The sequence below is a fragment of the Cryptotermes secundus genome, unplaced genomic scaffold (assembly GCF_002891405.2).
Source record: "Cryptotermes secundus unplaced genomic scaffold, Csec_1.0 scaffold756, whole genome shotgun sequence".
Classification (NCBI taxonomy): domain Eukaryota; kingdom Metazoa; phylum Arthropoda; class Insecta; order Blattodea; family Kalotermitidae; genus Cryptotermes; species Cryptotermes secundus.
This window is the reverse complement of record NW_019723313.1, coordinates 631,190-656,668: the sequence shown is the minus strand read 5'-3', so window position 1 is coordinate 656,668 and position 25,479 is coordinate 631,190. Positions and strand designations below refer to the sequence as shown.

At 45.8% G+C, this 25,479-nt stretch overlaps 1 protein-coding gene across 1 annotated transcript in view; it reads left to right on the top strand.

Annotated features, from left to right (window-relative positions):
• The first annotated feature begins 677 nt into the window (after positions 1-677).
• Positions 678-25,479, top strand: part of LOC111861826 (nucleolar protein 4) — a 586,825-nt gene continuing 562,023 nt past the window's right edge. Inside the window, exon 1 of the mRNA XM_023846723.2 lies at positions 678-1,524. Within this exon, the coding sequence (XP_023702491.2) occupies positions 901-1,524 (624 nt within the window). The 5' untranslated portion in view covers positions 678-900. The remainder of the gene's footprint in view (positions 1,525-25,479) is intronic.

The window sequence follows — 25,479 nt, the reverse complement described above, 5'->3', positions numbered from 1 at the left end:
CTTTGGTAAGACTTTCTTTGCGCTGACATAATTTGGACGCAATTTTATCGTGGGAAGGACAACAGGCTTACGCATTTAGACGGTCGAATGCAGCAGTCCCGGTCAGTGGAGGGCGTACGTAGAGCTTACTACGACACAGCGAGCAGGATGGGCCCGCTAGCTATGCTCCCAAGTAGAAACGCGGATGGGTACGGTGGCTGGTGGTGGGGGGTGTTGCGGGGCTGCCCGAACTATCCCGACCGAAGCGAGCGCGGTGAGGGCAAGCGCAACAGTGAGACAGACGGACACACGGGCTTGTTTCCATGCTTCAAGTGGCAACAGCAGGGGAGGGGAGATTTTGGTCGCGCGGCATAGTAGGGGGAAGGGGGTCAGAGCGGCAGATGTACGGCGGAGGCCCACACAACGTCCCGTGACGGAAGAGGGAGCTCAGTGGATATTGGACGGTGCCTCTAGTAGGCAACGTTTGCACTTTCCGTGACAGTGACAGTGGAGTACGCGGCCGACGCTTTTGTTCACCTCGCCCTTGACACCTTGCGCTGTCGGTCCGGTTCCAACCCACAAAATCTGTTTCACTCCGTAACAGACAGGACGCATTTCGTTCCAGCAAATCTTCTGTGACGTCCAAGTGGTTTAGTTGGTGTGTGGGTGGGCGGGTCGGTGGGGGTTCTCTGTGTCACGTAAGTTCCTTGTATGCAGTTTGGGAGGCGTAAAGCACAGTGACTTGAAAGATTAAAAATCCGAGAGTTAAGTGACGGCAGGCTTATAGGCTGTTAACAGAAGTTTCGTCTCCATTTACGTTTAGTTTAGATCGAGGGATGTTTTCCATAGTGTGTGACATTCACGAAAAAACTGGAGCGTGAGTGATGTGTTAAACATTTTGATCCGTCTAACAAACTCACCATGGCGTCTACTGTGCCTCTTGATAGGGAACTGAGACGCCGGTCGTCATCCGTGGAACCCACAGCCACAGTACCGGCTACATCAACGTCATCACTGGCAGTGACGACTGTAAAATCGGCCTTGACACCAACAAAGTTACCATCATCATCATCTTCTGTTTTGATGTTATCGCCAATGAAACCCCCGACCCAGAGCCATAAACGACGCTCGACGTCTCAAACAAAAACCGAAGAAGATGGACAACAGCCGAACAGCAAACGTCGTCGCCATAGCAACAAAAGCCACATCAGTATTAACAACGGAACAACCAGTAGCACGAAGGAGGACATGTTTGAGCATTATCAGCCGTGGGTGATACAGACTTACGGAGACTCCGCGAAGACGAAGACGATCTCGCTACGAAAGTACGCGCGCGTGCTCAGGACGCTCAGAGGAGAGGAGAGTAATTCGGTGGAGAATTCAAAATTTCGGTTCTGGGTGAAAGCTAAAGGATTTCGAATTGGTCAGCCCCCAGGATATATCGCGAAGCCTGCTGACGCTATTGTCGGGAGTCAAACCTTGTCTGATGACAAGGAAGGAGGCAACAAGGATCCGCCCCTCTACGTCCCCACGGCAACTGCAAAGGTAGGAAGGCAACAGTTGACATATGTTTGGTGTCTTTATTGAGGTCACTGCAGGCTGTTCAACCGACTGATTCAGACTGTCAAATGGCGCTCAATTCGGTTTCGTTGTAAGATGAAAGAAGCAACCCAGTCCCTATCAAATGATGTGTTTATACAGCAAGGTGTGGCAGAATGATTTTGACTGCTGAATTAATTCAGTATCTACTAAATGGCAGATTTTATTACTTATTTTGGCGATTGAAGTAACACATTCTAGCTTTGTAGTGTCACGTGTTTTTTTTACTTATTTTGTCAATTGGAGTAACCAACTCTATCTCTACCGACTAACTTTTTCATTGTTATTATTTTTAGGTTGAAAAAACCAAATGCCTTGTTCATAGGGTAAGTTGTGGCTGATATATTTTGTCCATGTGCGTAATAAGCTCCAACTCTAGCAATGTTATGTGTAAATATTGGTCAGTTAAAATGATTCTAGGGTTGAATCTCTCCCATCTTTAGCCTCTTCAGTTGCTATTAACAGCACGAAGTTTTTGCAATATTATTTTTGTAATCTTACCTAAATTTTCGCTTTGTAGGGAACTCACTCCATTGCACAGATTCACGGACTGTGTTGTTAAACGACGTTCATTCTGTCACCAAATCATACTAGGCTTCACAAGAAACGAAACACTCCCATTTCATACCCTACTTTATCAACCAATTGCAGTGCGGTTGAGCTGCAGGGAGTCCCTTGCGACGATGATGTGTCTACCCTTTCAACGCTTGATTCACAAACAGTTTAATTTGTGGGGTGCCTAATTTGTTTGATTATTATATAACAATATGATTTAAATTTTATTCTTTCAGTTACTCATATGGGAATTACTATAGGAAAAATTTTGACTCGAAGAGTATTTTTTCTTGGCTGTAATCTCGTCAAAGTTTACCGACGTTTAGGAGGGACGTCTTTTTCTCCATAGAATAATCCTTTCATCGACCCATACATATCTGTGTTCATTAATAACGTGAAGAGTACGTCCTTGTGAGTTGCAGTATTGTGCAGTTCGACGAAAATCCGAAGTTTCGGCGGAACATATCACCTCCATCTTCAGGGTCAAAAGGTATTTCGAAGGAAGCTCAGAATGCTGTCTACTTCCAGTTGATTTCTTCCTTGTTTCCATTTTTAACCATCAATATGTAGGCGATATACTCCTCCGAAACGTCAGTCATCGCTGCAGGAGCGTGAAATCCAACGAATTACTTGATGACGCCGGGGGTGGGGTGGATTGTGGTTCGTTCAACTTCAGTTAATTGCAAATTGTTCCTCTTCTTCTGGTTTTTGTGTGTTCGAAACATGCGGTGATATTTAGGTAGGACATTGGGCCGCGCCATAGCTCAAGCGGTTAGTCACTGGCTTCCCACCGCGGCGGCCCGGGTTCGATCCCGGGTCTGGTCAAGTGGGATCTGTGATGGAGAGTGTGGCGCTGGAGCAGGTTTTCTCCGAGTACTTCGGTTTCCCCAGCCAATCTTCATTCCACGAATTGCTGCACAATCACCCTTACCTATCATCTGGGGCTGGTACAGTAGGCCAGAAGTGGCCACAGTACAGGGGACTTAGTCCCACCCAACTAGCAATAAAAAAAATAGGTGGGACACGTTGCTGAAGTAACATTAATTGAAATTTCTGAGACGTAATTCTCCGATCGCTAGTTCGGGCAGACGCGGCCGTATGTCGAACTGACGCCCAATATTTCTCATACAGATATATCCGCTGCTCTCTCACATAGGGCAAAAACACTTATAAACATGCGCACATCTTTTATCACTGGAGTGTCTTGTGACCCATTGTTATGACTGTCTTCATATGCTTAAAAGAAAAGTCTGTAAGATCCTTCTTAATATTATCCTCACATTTATATCTCGCCTAAGTTATCCAACCGTAATACTGTTCGCATTTCTCGGTTCTGCGCGCAACGTGTGTCTCAGACCGCTTCATGCCTCGTCCCTTAATCACAATTATGATCAGTGTTCGCCATTATTGCATCCTTTCAGACCTTCTACCGTGCAAGTTGGTTCATACTTTAAAGATTGTGAACTGTGTTCGGAAGGCTTACGGTTCGGATCCCAGCCGAAACACCGATTTTCCTTGCTGAGATTCTTAGTGGTTGTCCTCAGTCCCTCCAGACAAATTCCGGGACAATACCGTCCGTCAAGCCACTACAGTTTCCTTGCCAGTGCTGGATCGTGTAGTTTTGAATGGTAGGATGACTGATGATTCATGAAATGGAAGGGAAAGAGGCCCTAACTGCCTTATCGATGTATTTTTTCTATTGCTAGTGGGATGGGACTAAGTCCCTTGTACTTCGGCCACTTCTGGCCTATTGTTCCAGCCCCAGACGATAGGTGAGGGTGATTGTGCAGCAATTGGTGGAATGAAGATTGGCAGGGGAAACCGAAGTACTCGGAGAAAACCTACCGCAGCGCCACTTTGTCCACCACAAATCCCATTTAACCAGACCCGGGATAGAACACGGGCCGCCGCGGTGGGAAGCCAGCGACTAACCGCTTGAGCTATGGCGTGGCCTTATCGATGTATTACTCCGGCGTTTGCATGGAAGAACTGAGAAAAACCACGAAGACCTCAATAAGGAAATGCGGTATCTGGGCTGATATTCGAACCGATAACCTCCGGAATGTAAGGCTGGAGCATTACAATTCGCAATTCACTGTCGTCCGTAAATTCGACGCTATACAATCTGGGCAACAGCAGCCACACTGCGTTGCTCCCTCGGACTGGAGTTGCGTGTACCTTTACGTGGGAATATGGAGGCCTACGCCAATGGTTCAAGCGGTGATGTATAGCTTGAGCGCTGTCGTATAGTTTGAGCGGTGACTTATAGCTTGAGCGGTGACGTACAAATTGATCGGCGACGTATAGCTTGAGCGGTGACGTACAAATTGATCGGCGACTTACAGCTTGAGCGGTGACGTACAGATTGATCGGCGACTTATAGCTTGAGCGGTGACGTACAGATTGATCGGCGACGTATAGCTTGAGCGGTGACGTATAGTTTGACCGGTGACTTATAGCTTGAGCGGTGACGTACAAATTGATCGGCGACGTATAGCTTGAGCGGTGACGTACAGATTGATCGGCGACGTATAGCTTGAGCGGTGACCTATAGCTTGAACGGTGTCGTATAGCTTGATGAGTGACGTATACTTACATCGGTGACGTACAGATTTATCCTCCACGTATAGCTTGAGCGGTGACGTATACTTATATCGGTGACGTATAGTTCGATCGGTAACTTATAGCTTGAGCGGTGACGTATAGCTTGAACAGTGACATGTAGCTTGAGCGGTGACGTACAGATTGATCGGCGACCTATAGCTTGAGCGGTGACCTATAGCTTGAACGGTGTCGTATAGCTTGATGTGTGACGTATACTTACATCGGTGACGTACAGATTTATCCTCCACGTATAGCTTGAGCGGTGACGTATACTTATATCGGTGACGTATAGTTCGATCGGTAACTTATAGCTTGAGCGGTGACGTATAGCTTGAACAGTGACATGTAGCTTGAGCGGTGACGTACAGATTGATCGGCGACCTATAGCTTGAGCGGTGACCTATAGCTTGAACGGTGTCGTATAGCTTGATGTGTGACGTATACTTACATCGGTGACGTACAGATTTATCCTCCACGTATAGCTTGAGCGGTGACGTATACTTATATCGGTGACGTATAGTTCGATCGGTAACTTATAGCTTGAGCGGTGACGTATAGCTTGAACAGTGACATGTAGCTTGAGCGGTGACGTACAGATTGATCGGCGACCTATAGCTTGAGCGGTGACCTATAGCTTGAACGGTGTCGTATAGCTTGATGTGTGACGTATACTTACATCGGTGACGTACAGATTTATCCTCCACGTATAGCTTGAGCGGTGACGTATACTTATATCGGTGACGTATAGTTCGATCGGTAACTTATAGCTTGAGCGGTGACGTATAGCTTGAACAGTGACATGTAGCTTGAGCGGTGACGTACAGATTGATCGGCGACCTATAGCTTGAGCGGTGACCTATAGCTTGAACGGTGTCGTATAGCTTGATGTGTGACGTATACTTACATCGGTGACGTACAGATTTATCCTCCACGTATAGCTTGAGCGGTGACGTATACTTATATCGGTGACGTATAGTTCGATCGGTAACTTATAGCTTGAGCGGTGACGTATAGCTTGAACAGTGACATATAGCTTGAGCGGTGACTTACAGATTGACCGGCGACGTATAGGTTGAGCGGTGACGTAATATTTGAGTAGTGACGCGTAGTTTGAGTGATTTCGAAAAATGTTTTGATTTAATCTCTTCATGAGGTCATCATGAATGCAATTCTGATTCGTTGCTCTCGGCCCCAATTAGCAGACGACTTTGACGCGCGTTTCTAATTTCTAGGGACTGCAATAGCCAATTAAACTTATCACACCTTTAGATTTCGAAATTCACTCGCCCGATCATTAGGCTGTGCGCCAAAACGCATGAAATGTGATATGGTTTTAGGGTAAAAGCTATTGATTATACATGTAAATATTTGTGTGCAGATCTGTGCTGCAAAATATCGCATTTCTGAGCCATTCTCCGAATTTACGGTCCGGTTGCCGGCAGGCAGTGACGTCACCGCGCTCACCGCACTTGACAAAATGAGGACGTTTCATGCTGCCCGCATTACGCGCAGTCAGCTGCAGAGGTGAAGCTGGACGCTGCCTCACGGCGAGGCGCACAGCGCACAGAGCACAAAGCGTACCGCTCACTGGTCTTTCGCAGTTCCACACATTCATAAATCCGTGAACTTTGTGTCGTCTACTGTAATGGCAGGACACCGAAAGGTCGCGGGTTCGGTTCTCAATGAGGTCATTGGATTATTCATTTGGCCTAATCTTTCCAGCCGCACTATGGGCCCGGGGTCGACTCAGCCTCTAACAGAAATGAATACCAGGAACCTTCCAGGGGGTTAAGGGCGCCTGGCGCGTGAGGCTGACGTTAGTAACATCTGTGAGCCGATTGTCTAGAAAATGTGGGAGCCTCGACGTCTCAGAGCCATATAGGCATCCACGGCCTGTTACAGGGATAGCTTTAGCTTTCACTGTAATTGGTAAGGGAGGGGCATAGGTTGGGGTGCCGGAGACTTTCAGAAATAGCAAGAAGATGGAGCACATTACGTAATGAGAAGCTGCATAGTTTTCAGATCTACTGTTTGCCAAAAATTATTAGAGCGGTTTGATCTCTTGCTATCTGTGGCAATTTCAATACATATCGAGTCTTGGGATATTCAGTACAGACTGGACTCCGCTAGAAATCGAAGTCTGAAATTTTTTCACCTGTCCGTTTCCCTACCTGTTGTTTAAAATAAAATGGCCATGTAGACCGAAATGTGAAATTCTGACCTTCAATTCTCTGTTGTCTTCCTTGAGCATTAAAATTTTATAAGTTTAAATCGTCGTTGTCATTAAATCAAGGATGATTATATGGGTAGAAAATACAGCACGCGTGAGGGAGATGAGAGATCCATGGATATATTTTATTACATATTCAGTAATATTTATATAGTAATGTAATTCCTGTTACTCCCACCTGAAGCATAGAGCACCCGTGAAACATTATGTAACTTCAGTTTCTTAATCTTGTAGACAATCGATAGAACTTCTTTGACGGGGGATCAGCCCGTCCCAAAGCTGCTACCGACAGAGGGCAACACAAACACATTAAACGGATGCATACATCTATGCCTTGAATGGGATTCGAACCCACAATCTCGGTGTTTGAGCGGGCTAAGACATTTCATCCTTAGTCCTCACGGCCACTGTATTAGGTATTCAGTAATATAGCGTAACATATTTACCTGAGGATGGTCAAACACGACCGAAACATGTAGTGTTTTAATATAGTAACCTAGTGATCTATCGATGTATTCAATTCAGTCGCTTGTATAAAACAAAATCAACGCGTAGTGTGACTGTACAACCCCCCCCCGAGAGATGTCAAAATATTTGTCGGTAAACCTCAATAGAAGGGGTTACGTGGGAGATGTAGATGTACAGGGGAGGATAATATTAAAATAAATGTTATAAATTGTGAAGTTACGGATGGGAGCGCAGTTTCATGCTGGCTTCTGTGAACGTTCTGAATCTACTGACCTGCTGAGCAACTAGCAGGAATTAGGCGAGTTTCGCGTTCAGTTGCCTCACATGAGAGAAGTGGCAGCTAACACTACGCCTAACGAAAGGTCTGCACACACGTAAACCACCTGAGGTCAGGTCTTTATTGTTCGGTCAGGCATTTTTCGAAAAGAAATTAGCTTAGGGCTTTTAGACCTTTAAAACGCAACGGTTTCCTGTATGTAGAGCCGCTCTAACAGTCTGTCCGCAGGGTGTTTATGTATATCGTATGATTCGCAGAATAAACAGCAGTTGTTTCCCTAAACAACAGGCTTATCAACGAATTGATTTTTATAACGCAGATACAGCGAGTTCCCCGTGATGTAGGAAATGAGTTCTTAAATTTTTTAGATGAACTTCAGGTTTCCAAGCTCAAGTGTCGTTCTCAGAATATGGCGTAAAGATTTCCGTCTGATCCTAATTAAACGTCAAGTAGCCTAAATCTAGTCAAATTATTTGATATGCATTTCTCATTAACAGTTCATAGTGAGGGATGTAAATGAAAGGGGTGTCATTTATAGTGTTTCAGGGTTAATAATACTGTCATATTATGAGCAAATGGGTTATTTTCTTTGTTTATTTAACGATGCTGCCAATAGCTCACAGCATGTTGCGTCGAATGGTAAGATTAATGAAATATCAGTGGGGAACGGGTATGGGGGGAAGTGATCGTGGCCTATTTAAGGCCTTATCCTGGAAATTGCCTGGAGGTACCGAAAGCAAACACGAGTATCTCGATCAGGGTAGTCAGTTTTCTGGCCGAGTTTCGAACCGAGCACCTCTGGAACACAAGTCAGAACCGTTACTGCCTGTGCGGCTTGCTCATTGGCTGTCCGGCCATTTGTATTTGGTCATGCAACGTGCTTTTTTATTTTAGTTTAGTTCCATCTGCCGACTGCTTAGAAAGTTAGCTTATTTAATATTAACGTGCCTTAGTAATAGCAGGCAAAGGTAAAGGTGTTGCTGTGCTTAACTAATTAAGCACTACGCCATAAAGGCGTATGGGGGAGTGGATGTATATATAGCAATGTACTAAAGCAGGAATTCTCAAAATTTATGATGATCCTAAAGTAAAATGCAATTGTACAGTCCCCCCCCCCACGCGGCCCATCTGTGCCTCTCAGATAATAGTGCAGATTCCTACCAGACTGTACGGTGAGAGCAGGAACCTAAATTCCCATACAGCGCCTTCACACCTACAGTGAACTGTATTCCTGCACACTCGTGTTAAACTTCTGAAATATTTGGTTTACTGCAGAAGCAGTCCCCAAAAACACCCTTCCGGCCGCACTATGGCCCTGGGGTCGACTCAGCCTCTAACAGAAATGAGTACCAGGAATCTTCCTTGGGGTAAAGGGCGGCCGACGCGTAAGGCTGACAACCTCACCGCCATCTGTGAGCCGGTTTTCTAGAAAATGTGGGAGTCTCAACGTCTCACAACCCTATGGGCTTCCACGGCCTGTTACAGGGATACCTTTACTTTTTCCCCCCCCCCTTGACACTACAGCCCCAGTGGGCCTAGGCCTACCTCCATGAACGTCTCCGTTCACTTCGGGTTTTCTAGATCTTACACATTCGGTAGGACTCCTTGGGCGAGTGATCAGCTCGTCGCAAGGCCTCTACCTGAGACAAACACAGAAAAACGCACACAAACATCCATGCCCTGAGTGAGATTCGAACCCACGAAGACAGTGCATGCCTTAGACCGCTCGGCTACCGTGACCGGCTAGCTTTACCTTTACGTTATATTAAATCTTATTGATTTTCCAAAACGTATACGTCGATCCATTTTACATAATTTTTTAAATCTTGTCGACTCCCTTTAAATCGCGACCTCAGGGGGTTCGTGGCCCACAGTGTGAATAGCCATGTGGCCGTTAATCTCAGTTTTCTAGACCGGAGCTGCTGTTTCCTTGAAACAGCTCCTCAATTATCCTCACGAGGCTCAGTGGACCCCGTTCCAGATCCATTGCTTCTCAGAAAATTTGGTAGCGCCGGGAATGGAACCCGGACCCCTGGATCTGTAGGCAGGAAGCCTAACCACTAGATCATATGCCAGGCACTGTATGCCTGAACACTGTGGGGACCACAGACACGCGGGACTGCGCAGGCTCCGTGTGGAGTGGCAAGTCTTGCTGAGCGCTGTCACGCGGCTTGTCACGTATCGCAGCTCAACAGAGATCGAGTGGGCATGGTTCCCTTCAAACGCCACTACGTCTTCGGAGCGCGGCCGACCTGCTCTACGGGCTGGACGACCGGGTTTCGATTCCCTGCAGGGGATAATGTTCTCTCGCCTTCGTTGTCACATCCAGACAGGCTCAGGGTCACACCCAACGGTACCAGGGTCTCACCCCGAGGAGTGCAGCTAAGCAGTCACCTCCACTGCCCCATACGTCTTCATGATGTTTTGCCTAATTAAAGCCATGGACTGCTTTACTTAGAACTCTGTTTACTGTGTCCCAGTAATCTCAAGCTTTTTCCCTTGTCGCATAACGGAAACAGCTTGTTGTGCAGCCACTTCCTCTAATGTACGCCCTTATTCATAACGTCCCAATACCGGCTTTACTGAGACAGGATTTTCATGGATTTTATCAGTAGCTTTCAGTAGATCTTATAAAATAGGCCATGGCAGCTTCCATATCCTTTTTTTTTATTGCTAGTGGGGTGGGAATAAGTCCCTTGTACTGCGGCCACTTCTGGCCTACTGTACCAGCCCCAGATGATAGGTGAGGGTGATTGTGGAGCAATTGGTGGAATGAAGATTGGCAGGGGAAACCGAAGTACTCGGAGAAAACCTGCCCCAGCGCCGCTTTGTCCACCACAAATCCCACTTGACCAGACCCGGGATCGAACCCAGGCCTAACCGCTTGAGCTATGGTGCGGCCTGTCCATATCCTCCTTAGTGTCTGGTACAGACTCATTCTTCAATTCGACGCCGTATGACGAATCCAGTCGGATAATCATCATTAAATCAAGATTTCTCTTCCTCCGAACCGTTGGTCTAGCGGTGACAGTCTAGGCTTATATTTGGGAGGTTCTTGGTTTGGTTCTCTTCAGGGACACCGGTTAACCTGGGTGTGGTTTCTCGTGGTTTTCATCAGTCCCTCCAGGAGCATACTGCGATAGTATGTCAGTTTAGGAGCCGACGCTGTGTACCGATGTCACTGACAGCGTCGTGAGTAACCAAAGAAGAAACGAAACCGTCTTCTTTTCCATATTCATCGTTCATAACAACCATACGATATCTCATTCGAAGTCCCGCCTGACCCTGCGTTGTCAGGCTGTCGGCGTCCCATATGCTGGAGGATTCCAGTTTGAATCTCGAATACAGCCAGGATATTATGATGACTTCTTTGCTTTCTCTTCCATACATAGTTTGACATGACACCTGAAAGTCGGTATAGCGGAGCCGGAGTAGAAGTTCATTGATAGGCAACGACTCGGTAAACAGGCTCACGCGGAAATTAATACGCACACAACAATAGAAGAACTACCGTTTCTATGCAACGGCGAAGTAACCTCTATAACAATAGAGGTGTTTCCTGTTGGGGCCTACCCGAGGCTATATGACGAAGATTATAGACCAGCTAGAAATGGAATTGAGGGAGTCTATTGAGACGGCAGGTTGATGGAGAGAAGGAATAATGTCATATAGCGGTTTGTGAAGTGTGGTAACAAGTTGTACAACCCGTCTCTAAGTCACGCACACCCTGAAATACGAGACAATAGTCTGTAGCAGAATGCTGGGATAGTACCGTAAGATGTGCTTAAACCGCATCCCAAGTCAGTAGCCATAGTAAGCTATCGTTCTGTAAACTGTAGCATAGTCAGTTGATGAAATATCGTTAAACAAACAAAGACGCAAGCATTTATTTTATTAAGCTGTTTATCTTTCATTGGGGTTCAAAAACACCATCGCGGGTAATCAGAAACGGCGACCCATAGTATTCTGGTCTGTGACATTCAAATCTAATTCTGTATGAAGAGCCGGCGTACCAACTTCTGGAATATGACGCCGTGTAGTCGGATATAACTTTACCGACGTTGCCGAGCAACGTACCTCCTCCTATATCAGCATCAAAATGTAATCCCAGCAAGAAAGCTTTAAAGATGGAGGCACTGTGTTGGTTCGAAACGTCGGTGAAGTATCGGACTACATGGCGTCAGAACGCGCTGTGAGAACCTCAAACCCAACGTGAAACTTGAGGCGGAGAGGTACAGAAATTAGATTTTGAATCGGACGAAAGAATTACTCCTTCTGCCCTTCAAGATATAGGTCCTTTTTCGTCCAATTTCTAGTTGTTGTTTCCTTCATCAGCTTCTTAAATAAATATTCCTGTAGTAAAAGATTTATCCGCGTAGTTTCTAGAGTGTTCTGACGGAGGTGTATGTCACTCAGGATTACTGGGTTTTTGGACTTTGTCCGTCGTCCGGTATTTTAAAGAACACAGTGTTTCGAAAACTGGATCTGTTTCCGTCCTCGGTTGAGGGGGTGGGAGACACCTATTCTGTTGTGTCCTTCAGAAAAGTCCAATGTTTGAGATTAGCTGTTTGTAACGGGCCCCCCAAAGTAGATGTTTCCCACCCCCTCACCTGAGGACGGAAACAGATCCAGTTTTCGAAACACCGGGTGATGTACAAAGCCCACAAACCCAGTGATTGCAAGAGATATCCACGCTCTTGTCATCACGAAGTTATTTTTCAGAATATCGACTTAATCTCACGTCACCCCAGGAGGTATCTTGAAACTTGGAACATGTTTCTGCATGAATAACGTTTTGGGTTTGCATTTCGAAGGTATCCTCTCGAACCTCGGCCGCATTTACTGATTTCCTAGTTCTTACTCAGTCTGTGCTGATGACAATACCATGAAAAACACCAGCACGGTCTCTCTTGAAGCCCGTACTTAAAAATATTCACAGAATTCTTTTGTGCTGCACACGCTAAATAATTTGAAGGTGTGAAATCATTCATTCACTCATGGAGCTGAGCCCTTCTTGAGAAGCCGCCAATTGTACAGCTCCTCAAGAACTTTCCAGCATTTTGTGGAATCCGGAGGTTCACTTCCTTGTTCACAAGAGCCCTCCATTTGTCCCTATCTTGAGCCAGATCAATCCAGTCCATACCATTCCATCTAAGATGCATTGTTCACCCAACTACGTCTTGGTCTTCCCAGTGGTCTCTTTCCATCTGACTTTCCCACCAATATCCTACATGCATTCCTCTTCGCCCCCACTTGTGCTACATGCCCTGCCCATCTCATCCTCCTTGACTTAATTATTCTCTTTATACTTGGAAAAGTACACATTATGAAGCTCCTCATTATGCAGTTTTCTACAGCCTCCCGTCACGTCATCCCTCTTCGGTCCAAATATTTCCCTCAGCACCCTTTCTGAAACACCCTGAGTCTCTGTTCCTCCCTTAATATCAGAGACAAAATTTTACATCCATGAGCCACAGGAAAATGATAGTTTTGTATATTCTAATTTTTATGTTTTTAGACAGCAGAGGAGAAGACAAAATGTTCTGGACTGAATGGTAGCAAGCATTGTCCAAATTCAGTCTCCTCTTAATTTCCTCTTGAATCAGGTTGTGATTTGTATTTGTATTATCATTAAATAAGCAAAGAATCCGTGATCTCGGAGAGGGATAATACAGAGTTGCTTGTATTGTAAAAAGGTAACAGGCAGTGAAGGCCCATACGTTTGTGAGACGTCGAGGCGTCTCTAGAAAATCGGTACACAGATGGCCGTGAGATTGTCAGACTTACGCGGCGGCAGCAGCCCTTTGCCCCCCAGGAAGATTCCTCGTACTCATTTCTTTTAGAGGCTGAGTCGACCCCAGGGCCATAGTGTGGCTGGAAGGATTAGGTCAGTTGAAAAATCCAGTGACCTCATCAGGAATCGAACCCTCGATATTCCAGTTTCTAGCGTACGCTTTTATATGACTGCCCGAAGGCATCATGTATGTGCCCTTCCTGTCTTGGGAGACTATACTGATGTGACTGTGTCTCTATGAACGTCCTCGTTATGTCCGAACCTAGTTTATATCTAGAAACGCATTCCTAGTTCCTGGGGGGAAGTTCTGATATGGAACTATACAGTAAATTTTGTGGTTTTAGGACAGCGGTTTCGGTGACGAACCCAATTCTTGTGGCTGATCACGTGTTCAGCTCCCTTATGCAATCTGGACTATTCTTTAAGACCTGAGGTTCTCGCAACGGTGGTTATGAAGAGTTCTGTTTACTGAGATATAGCGTCGTGTAGGATCTGAGGTTCTCACAGCGGTGGTTATGAAGAGTTCTGTCTTCTGGGATATAGCGCTGTGTAGGATCTGAGGTTCTCACAGCGGTGGTTATGAAGAGTTCTGTCTTCTAGGATATAGCGCTGTGTAGTCCGGTTGGAAATCATCATCGGGACTAATAAGAAGGGGGTTGAATTGGATGATTGGATTTATTACACCTTATACATTCACACAACTCGTGTCTACAGGCAGTATAGCGGTATCGCTGTTCTACAGAATTTACAGTTCACCGTTACACACACAATATGATTTTCAGTTTTCACTAGTCGTATCCTTGCAACGGATTTGTCACAGTCTCACTGTAAATTGAAATCACACATGAAGTCTTCTTTTCACGGCCTAATTCCTTTCTTGTCATTGTTCTGCAACTGCCAACTCAATTCATTTCCATGCTCATATCCCGGCAGGCTGACGTCTCGAAACTCGACCCTTCATTCTCGACTACTCGCTGCTATTACTACCGTTCTGTACTGCCGAACACTTCCTTATAACCACGTGGCACGGACCCCACGAAAACAACCTTTATTGGTATTGAGGCGTGTTTACTGGTCCGTTGTCTAGGAACAGACGTCCTATTGTTGCGCGAGTTTGCTTGCGCGGGAATGTGTGTACCGAATCGTTGCCTAGCAATGGATATAAATATCACAATATGCTAAGTCACGTCGATGAGAAACACTACACTTCACATATCGACATCAAGACACTGTCTATTCTCGCAGAATAGAGATGGCGAAACAAATGATTGTCCTCTCATTCGTGACCTACTACGTAATTTACGTCCATGCAACTGCTAACCCTAGATAGCTCGTTGTTATCTTAACCGAAACTGCAAAATTTCAGAGCTCTCACTCACAGTTAAGCAAAATTTGTGAACAGAATGATTTTCTACAGTGCGAGGTCCACTTCATGGGTTTAATCCCACTTGGCTTTCAGCCGGGTCTTCGACACAGAGATCTTTAACCTCTGGAGAGGCTACTGCAGGTGTCCTGAAACTCAGGCCGCGCAAATGCCACATGTCATCTGCCCCTGTTATAGAGCAAACAACACAACAGGCTCGTAACCAACACCTGTTACATCGCAAGATTTCGGCTTCTGTCACACAGAACGAACAGAAGTTGGTGCATTAATACGGAAATCGCGACTTTTGAGGTTTCCGTGACTGTGGCTATTAGACCTCGGCCTTACGGGTTGCATAGCCCTGTTGATGACTACCCACGATACGAATGAACATTGTGCTTCTTTCTTCGGGTCAAACATGATAAAAATTAATGAAAACATTTTTCTTGTAAGAAAGGAGTAGTCGATTCACAACAGACCCGTCCTCTGGTCAGAGTGGGGGTGGGGAGCGACATATCAAGAAACCCGCAGTTGTCTGACAGTAATAAAAAAACTGGTCTTGGGCTTCAGAAGTGTGATTGACGTCAACACAGACTGGCCGACCGATCGTCGGTCGTAACATAACTTTGATTTTGACTTATTCTTCAAAGGGCTGATGCATGCATCATAATATTTAATACCATCATGCAACCTAAGGGCCTTTAAGGAACTGGTTTGGATTTTTGTTGTATATTTATCCAGTTTCGGCATTCATGACCATACTTTGCTGTCTCAGATTCGAAACTCGCCCAACCTAAAGGGCCAGGTCCATGTATTTATATCCCCCAGGAACACTTCTGCCCCCAGGAACAACCCAGTTCCTTTTCGTCGCCTCTTTCGACTCGCAGGACTGAATGCGTTCTAAGTAATATATAAGAATTCAGTTCGTACCTCACAGGAAACATGTTACGTCTCCGCTACAAAGACCAACCGGTTAACGACGTATTTAGACCGCGGTGTTCAGCCCAGCCTTTCTCCCAACCCTAATAAACGTGTCTTGGGCACTAAAACGTCTTCCTACGGAATGAAAATTAGGACAGCTACGGTACTGAAGGAACCAGTATTTGTCAAACGAAATCCTATTAATGGTGAAAATTAAGGCAACTTTCAGTTCTTGTAAATGTCAATGGGTATACAGGAATCCCAGGTGCATGGTAAGAAGATAAAGCTATCCCTGTAACAGGGCTTGGAGGTCCACAGGGTTGTGAGACGTCGAGGCTTCCACATTTTCTAGACAATCGGCTCACAGATGGCGGGTGATGTCAGCCTTACGCCCTGGCCGCCTTTATCCCCAGGAAGATTCCTGGTACTCTTTTCTGTTTAGAGGCTGAGTCGGCCCCAGGACCATATTGCGACTGGAGGGATTAGGTCAATTGAAAATTCCAGTGACCTCATGATGAATCGAACCCGTGACCTTCCGGCTTGTAGCATAGTGCCTCAACCAACTACACTACAGCGTATTCCGTTTGTCCTGCCACGTACGTGAGAAAAACGAGAACAGTCAAGGCAGATCAATCGGTATAGCGGCATAGGTTCAATTCCCGGTGGAAGTAAGAGACATTCTCTCTTCCCCGCAGCGTCCAGACCGGAAGCCCTTTCCCATGGAATAAAGCAGGCGGGGTGTGAACGTGTCTACGCAACTCCATCTACTGCCAATCTGAAGAAAGCATGGAGCTATACCTCCATTCTTCATAATCTAACTCCACTGAGCTGAAATCTTCTTGAGAAGCCAACAGTTCCTCAGCCACCGCCCAATTTGTGGGACTCGAAGGCTCATTACCTTGTTCACAAGAGTGCCTCACATCCAGTGTGTACCCCCACTCCCCAACATCCTTGCGTAGGTATTATTAGCGTGATGCTTAAGTAAGCAAGGGATCAAACTTAACTTATCCTTCTATCTTGGCGCTGTGAAGCGGTGGTTCTTAAAAGCAGTATTTTTGTTTTCACACCGAGTGCTGAAGCTACCAAGAGAGACTTCTCCTAGAAGCAGCGGCCGTCAGCGTGTCATTTCCGCTATATTGCCTGACACGGTTTTTGTGGGTCCTTGCCTGCCTGCCCGCCTGCTCGCCCGCCCACTGGAATGCGCGCAGGACATGACCCTGGCGAGTTGCGGCTTGGCCCGTGACTTTTTCCGACCGCAGAAATTCTGCTGCTTCCAAATACGAAACATCAGACTTACTGAATGAAATATTGACCTGACTTGGATCGCTAACTCAGTGAATGACCCTTGATAGGGGAGCAGCATCAAAACATCGTGAACACTGCGCACCTCAGCAATTTGTAAACAGCCAGGGACTGGTTTAACGTTAACAGTTAAAACCTGAAATCAGGAGCTACTGAATGATTTATTTATTGACTTGCAACAGAACACATCAAACTCCGTTATTGTAAAAGTTCCTGAGCTAGCTAAATCCACTTCATGACATCAGAATTTATTCAGCTACCAAAATTCCATATCTGCATTATGTTCCCATATTGGAAAAAGTTCCATTTTCTATTGAGAAGATACGAACTTCGGCCTGATGTTCCACCACTCGTGTTCTCAAGGATTCTCGCTCAAACGAGAACTGTGATTACTACTAGTCATCTGAGTAACGGACGTGCGCTAACAACACTTCGTCTTGCAGTCATATAACTAATCAGCCATTCATTCATTCATTCATTTATTCATTCATTCATTCATTCATTCATTCATCAATATCTCTACAGCCCTTTGTTGGGCCCTGGCCGCCTTTTCACTTTCGTAATCCTATACAAAGTCGATAGGACCCCTTGGACGGGGAATCAGCCCGTCGCAAGGCCGCTACCTACACACGGGACAACACAAACAGAATAAATGCACAGAGAGATCCATGCCTCTAGTGGGATTCGAACACATGATCCCAGGGTTCTAGCGGGCGAAGACAGTTCATGCCTTAGACCGCGCGACCAATGTGATCTGCAATCAGCCAGTAAGTCGGTTTATAAAGCAACTAATTAGGTAGTATATGGCTCGTTGATTCAGTCTATAATACAGTCAGTTACATAGTTACTGGACTGCTTGTATGTTGTCGTATGTAACCTTAAAAAGTACATTTGTAACCATGTGCACCATATTTATAATTAAAAGCTGCATTTTGTACACAGTATGTATTGTCCCGTATTTAGTTTTGATTAATACCTGCATTTATTGAACACTTTCAACACGTAACTCTAAAGAATTATAGCGCTCTCGCTAAACTGCACACTTTACAAATCAATACAGTCTTCTAAGTCTCCCCTAGGAGTTGCCTGGTAACGGATCCCAACAGTGTCCTCCTCTGCTCACGTCGTTACCGGCTGGCGACTGTCTCGCGTCTAACCCAATGTGCCAAGTGACACATTCTGGGCCGCAACTGCGTGTCAGTTGACTCTCAACTCAATAGTCATGTTACGACCGGCGGTCGGTCGGCCAGTCTGCCTTGGCGTCAAGCCCCTTCTGTCATACACTTGCGGGTCCGGGCCCCGTGGGACTCATGACCACATTTCACTGTCTCCGATTTGATATTCCCTCACCCTTGAGAGCCAGGTCCCCGTATTTATATCCCGCAGGAACAGGATGGCCCAGTTATACTCCCGGGCACTGGGTTTCCTTTTCGTCGCCTCGTACTCCTCTCAGGGCTAGGGTGGAAGTATTCGAATCCAACTCCACACACGATATACAAGGCTTCAGAATTACTTTACTACTGGCGGTTTACTGTCAATCGGTTCGTCTTGTCGACAAGCCCTTTGAGACTCGCGACTAGTATTTTTTTTCAACTGAGCTCTTGCGGTTAAAGTCCTCATGTAACAGCATCTCTGAAAGAAGATATGTCTGTCGTTTACAATTGCTGCTGGTCTTCGCCAGCGCAGTCATTCTCAGGTCCGAGTCCCACGGGACTCATGACCAGATTTTACTGTCTCAGATTCGAGACTCTCCCAACCTGGAGGGCCAGGTCCCCGTATTTATATCCCGCAGGAACTAGGTGGCCCGGTTATATCCCCAGGCACTGGGTTTATATGTATATGGCTTGGCCTGGATGCTTCAGCTGTAGAACCTCGGGGCGGACCCAGAAGGAAATATATTTTCCAACAGTTCGTCTGCTATTCCGTCACGTGTTCGTTGCAACGGAGACGCGTTCATCGACCGTTCCCTATCAACGGTCGTCTCTGCTGGCCCCAATATTCCGCTGATTCAGCCTTGTCATAATGTTTATGAATTTCTCATGATTCTCAGAATAAAATGCTATTATTTTCCTAAGCAGTATTAACCAATTGCTCTTTGTAATGAAGAAGCAGCGTCATTTCTGTGTGGCAAGAATGGCATTTTCTGAAGTTGTTTTCGTAACAGATGGCACTGCGATCAGAGGCTGCGTAATTAAGTGCCGGTCTGGTTGCATTTTGCATCCGAAGTTGATGCGACCGGCAGAGTCGAGCGAGGTTTTCCTCGGGCTTACAGCAAATGCTGATTTTGCGCACAAATTCCACGTTGCATTTAATGACTCACACCCCCCCCCCCCCCGCTCCCCAATGTCGACGTCAAACTTTAGCGCCAAGATAGTCCTCGCAGTGATGAATCAAAGCATAGCTCTGAGGTAGCCCTTCTAACGTTAGTAGCCAAATTCCGCTCATGCGCAACTAAGCCGTGCTCATCATCTTCACTCCTCTATTCAAAACAAAATACATTTCGTAATTCTTTACCTTCTTCATTTCCTTAGCCTTACCCTTTCTGAAACATACCTCCACCAGAAGGGTGAATGAGTAGGGCCTGGGAACCTTCAATGCTGGAAAATTGTTCTGGTCACCTCGTTAAAAATGTATTGCGTCCTCGACCTTATCTTGTCTCGCCTATTTCTTTCGAAGTCTAAATTGGAATTAATCATTTGTTTATCCTTAGTCAGTTACCGGCAGACCAGCTGCAAGACAAGACGGGAATTCTGCATGTCTCGACCCTCGTCCCACTGCACGCAAACTGCACCCCGACTAAACGGGAGATGACGCGTGTGAACGTACAGGAGTTCATAACATGGCACCCACTTAGGAAGGAACCAGAGCAGAGCGACCAGTAACCGGCGAAATAACTAACAGATGTATACATACATTTTAATCTTAATTTCGGCCTTCAACTAGGAATAGAGTAATTTAATTAATTATATCGTATTCCAACATAATTGGACTAAAAAGTATAGGTAATACCAAGAGTTTTGTTACCAAGCATAATATTACATGTTATATAGTCATATTCAAAGTATGGATTCATATTAAAAACAAGTTCACCTAAGTACAAACAATACACCTGATGATGAACTAGTAAGGGTCAAAACATGTGTTTTCAAGATTTTAATGTAAATAGTCCGTATTTGTATATTTTTATAAGAAATTGTTGCGTCTGTGGAGGTAACGATACTTAATGATTGGTTGGTTAGTTTCGCTGTCGGTCAGTGTGTCAGAGTGTAAGCCGATGTTGCCCGCAGCAGGGGGGGGGCGCTGTGGGCAGGGTCGTGCGGAGCTGCAGGTGGAAGTGTCGGTCGGTGCGCACCGCGAGTTGTCAGGTCATGGCTGTGTCGTATTTTGATGCGCAAGGTTCTGGGCACAACAGTTGGGACTATTGGTCCCATTGTTTGTGTGTGGTTGTCGTAAAGGGGGGGTTCAAGAATTAGCTAACGTCACTTAACAAAGTCCTTGAAGAGCTAACAGTCGCTCAGTGACTCAAGAAATACACCTCAGAGTCCTTCATAGTGATCAAAATAACTCATGAATCAAATTGATGTATTCCACACCCTATATGATCCGTTTTAATATTATTCTGCCATATCATTTTAGGGATTAATTCCCGAGCAAGTTGATCAAAAGACTTTTATTTGGGAGGTGCTTCGTTTCGGTCTCATTCGGAACACCAATTATCCTGACTCCGATTGTACTTGGTTTTCCTCAGTCCCCCAATTTAAATGCTTGGATAATACCTAGATTATACCATCAGCGCTTCCTTCCAAATCTTTTCCAGTTCATCAGTATTCACGTATCATTCTACCATGATATTACGTGGCCTTCATATTGGAAGCGTCAGTAAGCAGCCTAGTGTAAGAAAGGAGAAGTAATTAACACAGACCGTATTGTGATAGATCCTCGAATGAGTTACAGTTACCCGCCTTTTACCCCCAGGAAGATTCCTGGTACTCATTTCTGTTAGAGGGTGAATCGACTCCAGAGCCATAGTGCGGCTGGAAGGATCTGATAAATTGAAAAATTCAATGACCTCATCGGGAGTGAAACCCGCGACCTCCCGGCGTACAGCATAGTGCCTCAACCCACTACGCTACGGTGTGCCCCCGGGCGCATGTTATAGAAATGAGTAATATTTCATAATGACGCTGGAGGAGCACCCCTTCTCGACAGACCAAGGCTGATTCTTCAGCTTTTACCGCGGCTGCCTCTGCATGTGGAGGCCTACGCGTCTCCATATCCGGGATATGGATTCTTATGCGAATTTCCCAATCCCGCTTATCGTTCTGCTGAATGTCACGTTCTCTTAATTTCCCGGGGGGGGGGGGGTCTGCTGTGACGCATCGTAAAGTGCTGATGACTCCTCAGAGAGGGGTGCAGGGATTGAGAAATCCCGGAAGATCAGATACAAACTATTCAGAATGATTGAGAAATCGTAACGATGATTTAAAAAAAATCTATTTCTTTATGGACGCATCGAGGAGACCGTATTTCATTGTCCTGATCACACAAAAGATAAATTGAGATGGGCCGAGCATGTAACACGCATACAAGGGAAGATAAATTCATACGAAATTTTGGTGGGAAAAGTGAAAGAGAGAGACCATTTGGAGGGCCTCCTTCGGGTTCCATAAAATGTTGAGGATTTCTTGAGTGACTGCGTGACCGGCTGCTTCTCAAGAAGGGCTCGGCTCCATGGAGTCAGTCAGTTTCTATGGGCGTGAAACTTGGTCTATCACGTTAAGGGAACAGCATGAATTGAGTGTCTGAGGCAAATGTTGGGATCTGAGTGAGGGAAAGAAGGACGGGGCTGGAGAGAATTACGTAATGAGGAGCTGCATAACTTGTGCTCTTTATCCAATGTTATTAAACGTATGAAATCAAAAGGGAATGAGATGGGCATGACATGTAGCAAACACGGGGCAGAAAAATGAACACAAAATTTTGGTCGAAAACTTCAACAGATGGGACAGTTCGGACGACTTTAGACGCAGATAACGTTTAAGTGGATGTTGCCGGGCACGTTTGTACAGTCGGTAACGCTTCTGCCTCCTTTTACGAAAGTGCCCAATTCGAATCCACATCCTGTTACAGCCTGCACTAAAATATTTGTATTTGTTCTCAGTTCCTCCAAATTGCGGGGTAGTACCTTGAAATAGGCCACGACCGCTTCCTTCCATATACTTTCCAATTCATTCAGCAATCATTCCATCATCTAAGGCCGCACCATAGCTCAAGCTGTTAGTTGTTGGCTTCCCACCGCGGCGGCCCGGGTTCGATCCTAGGTTTAGTGAAGTGGGATTTGTGGTGGACAAAGTGGCGCTGGGGCAGGTTTTCTCCGAGTACTTCGGTTTCTCTTGCCAATCTTCATTCCACCAATTGCTCCACATTCACCCTCACCTCTCATCTGGGGCCGGTACAATAGGCCAGAAGTGGCCGCAGTACAAGGGACTTAGTCTCACCCCACTAGCATTAAAAAAATCATTCTATCATGCGAGTCTAAATAGCCTTAACTACGGGGGCAGGATCGTTAAATAGTCCCTGCATAAAATAGATGGCCCTATTCAAGAACTATAATGGAAAACTGTGAACTGGATTAAACTGGCTCAAAATAATGGTCATTGAAAGATGTTGTGAATACGGTGACCAGTCTTCGCTTTCTATGAAGCGGGAATGTTTTGACTAGTTGAGCGACTGTTAGCTTCTGACCATCTTATTTTCTCTTCCCAACTGAGATCGATGCAGTATCGCAGCTAAGAACGTTATACGTGGAACGTTACCTCCATTTCCCTGTACACCCCTTCGCTTAGTTCACTGCAACACGCACAGGCTGTGTCGGTCCGTTAGGTTGGCAGTGTGCTGTGCGGGTAGCAGGGCGGGCATGCACCCACTTGCAGCAGTAACCTGCCTTCCTCGCGTGCTGGACAATACCTTCTGGTACATAGACGCTGCTGGATATGGGTGTTTCTAAGCCTACATTCCGTCTTCAAGGGAGCCGGGATAGCGTAGTCGGTATAGCCACTGGCTACAGGCTGGGCAACCGAGAGGTCGGAGTTCGAGTCCTGGTAGGGTCAAAAATTGTCACTTTTCCACGTGTCCAGACCGACTCTGGGACCCACCCAGCCTCCTATCCAATTGGTACTGCGGGGTCTTTTCTTGGGGGTTAAGCGGCAGGGGTGTGAAGCTGGCCACTCACCTCCAGTTAGTGCCGAGGCCAGGAAAACGTGATCTATATATCCACTCCACCATACACTTTTACGGCGTAGTGCTTAATTAGTTAAGCGCAGGGATAACTTTATCTTACCTTTATTAATTATTTTAAAAAATAGGTTTATGAGATCACCTTGTTGTCTGTATATATATATATCCACTTCCTCCCCTCGTTGCTAGACAAAAGTTCGGTTGCCAGGCAACGAATACACACACAACAATAGAAAAGTTGTTGCACGCATAGTGTTGTCCGTGTCTTATCAAAGGAACGTAGGCAATTAGTTCTTCCAAGAACTTATTCTTTAACATTTCCCTCAGAAACAGAATAAACCTCTTCTGGTCCGTAAGCAACTCACGGTAACGACTCTGTAAGGTAAAGTGAGGGACAAACTAAGTTTTTGTGGCATGTAGACCCGTTGCTATGCAACGACAGCAAAAGAAGCAACTATACAACAGCCGTTACTAAGTAACGGCTCCGCAAATAAACATGCTTCCACGGCAACAAGAGACTACCGCAATGATGGAAGCAATGTTTCCTACGCGGTCCGTACCGAGATGTTATAAGCAGAGCCAGTTAGCTATATATTCGATACGTACACTAGACAAAGGCGAAGCCTATTCATAAGAGACAAACACATCCTCTCATCAAAGAGACTGTTACATAGGGACTATTACCACAAGGGTTCAGTTGCAAGAAAAAATCTCTGGTCGTGATCCTCAAGGGACTTGGCGCCAAGACGAACTGATTGGCTGTGCACTGCCAGTAGTAAAGTACAAGTCTCTGTTGAAGTGGGTCAGTTACTGAGGAGTTGGTTGGTGAGTGAGTTCTTGTGAGCTGTTGTTGTGAGAAACTGGTAGCTCAGGCCGGGGACAGTTCCGGAACCCAGACGAAGGGGAACGTCCGCCGTTGGAAGCAGCTACCAAACAACGGCAGTGAAGACGTGACTGTGGACAAGTGTAGTCGCGCGCTGTATCAAAGATCCCAATAAATCCGATTAACAACTCAGACCCCATATACAGTCACTTCATCACGTGACATTGTTTTAACCCTCAGGTTACTAATAAACTGGAAGTGCCACAATCGACTAGAGGTTATGACCCTTGAAGGTGGTTTCGGATGTTAGGATGATTAGTGACGAATGATTTGGAAACGATGTGGAAAGAAGAAGTCGTGGCCTATTTGAAGTACTATCCGGAGAGAGACAAAAACACCCCAGTCGAGAAGATAGTCGCTGTCCTGCGCAGGATTTCTGAGTCCATCGCGTGAGCCAACTCACACGATAACTCAGCCAGTGTCGATCCTAAGGCCCGCATGGTTTCGCCCTACGTAAGCACAGCCATGTTTATATAAGCCTCCAGCTCTAACCAATTAAAATATTCTCTATTTTCCGCCCAGAGCTTATTTATGGGTTTCGTGTGGTCCTCAGAAAACGGTTTGCCCGAACGCCATAGATGTCGATGCAGTATGTTTTCTGTCAGGTATAAACTTGATTCCCAAATATTATTTACGATTTAAATTAGGCCATAATTAAAAGTTAAACCCCTTTTTGTGGGGCCACCCAATTATCTTTCCAAAAATGCTCGATGACGTAATTTCCTGTATTAATTTACGTCGGCGTCGTAACAGCGTGTTCAAAAATTGAGGTTCCTGTTTTACAGCAGAATCTGAGGTAGCTTATTTAGTGTAGTGACTAGGTACAGGAATCGCAGTTCGATTCTCGGCAGGCCTCCTGTCTCACAAGTGTCTCTTTACCTGGAGGTAAAGCGACGGGAGCGTGAAGCAGACAACTAACCTGCGTCACGTATCGAAGTTAATGCGTGGAGTTATACCTCCACTTCATATTATCTTCATGGGGGGAGGGGGGACAGCCGACGGCCCGGTACTTGAGCTTTATGAATGAATGTTATCTGAGACCTGAGCACTGCTGACTTGCCTGGGTCAGGGTGTTCACCGAAAGAATATGTTAATTTATCTTAGGTAGAAAGTTTTGCAACACACTGTAGACACTAACGGTTTTCTATGTTCTGCGATAGAACGCCGTGTAGTCTTGTACTTGCCAGTCTTGTCTTACATGCGGTAACTGCCCCTGTCAGAAGGACGTACAGCGACCCGCCTAACAGTGCTAAACCCGTGGGCACCG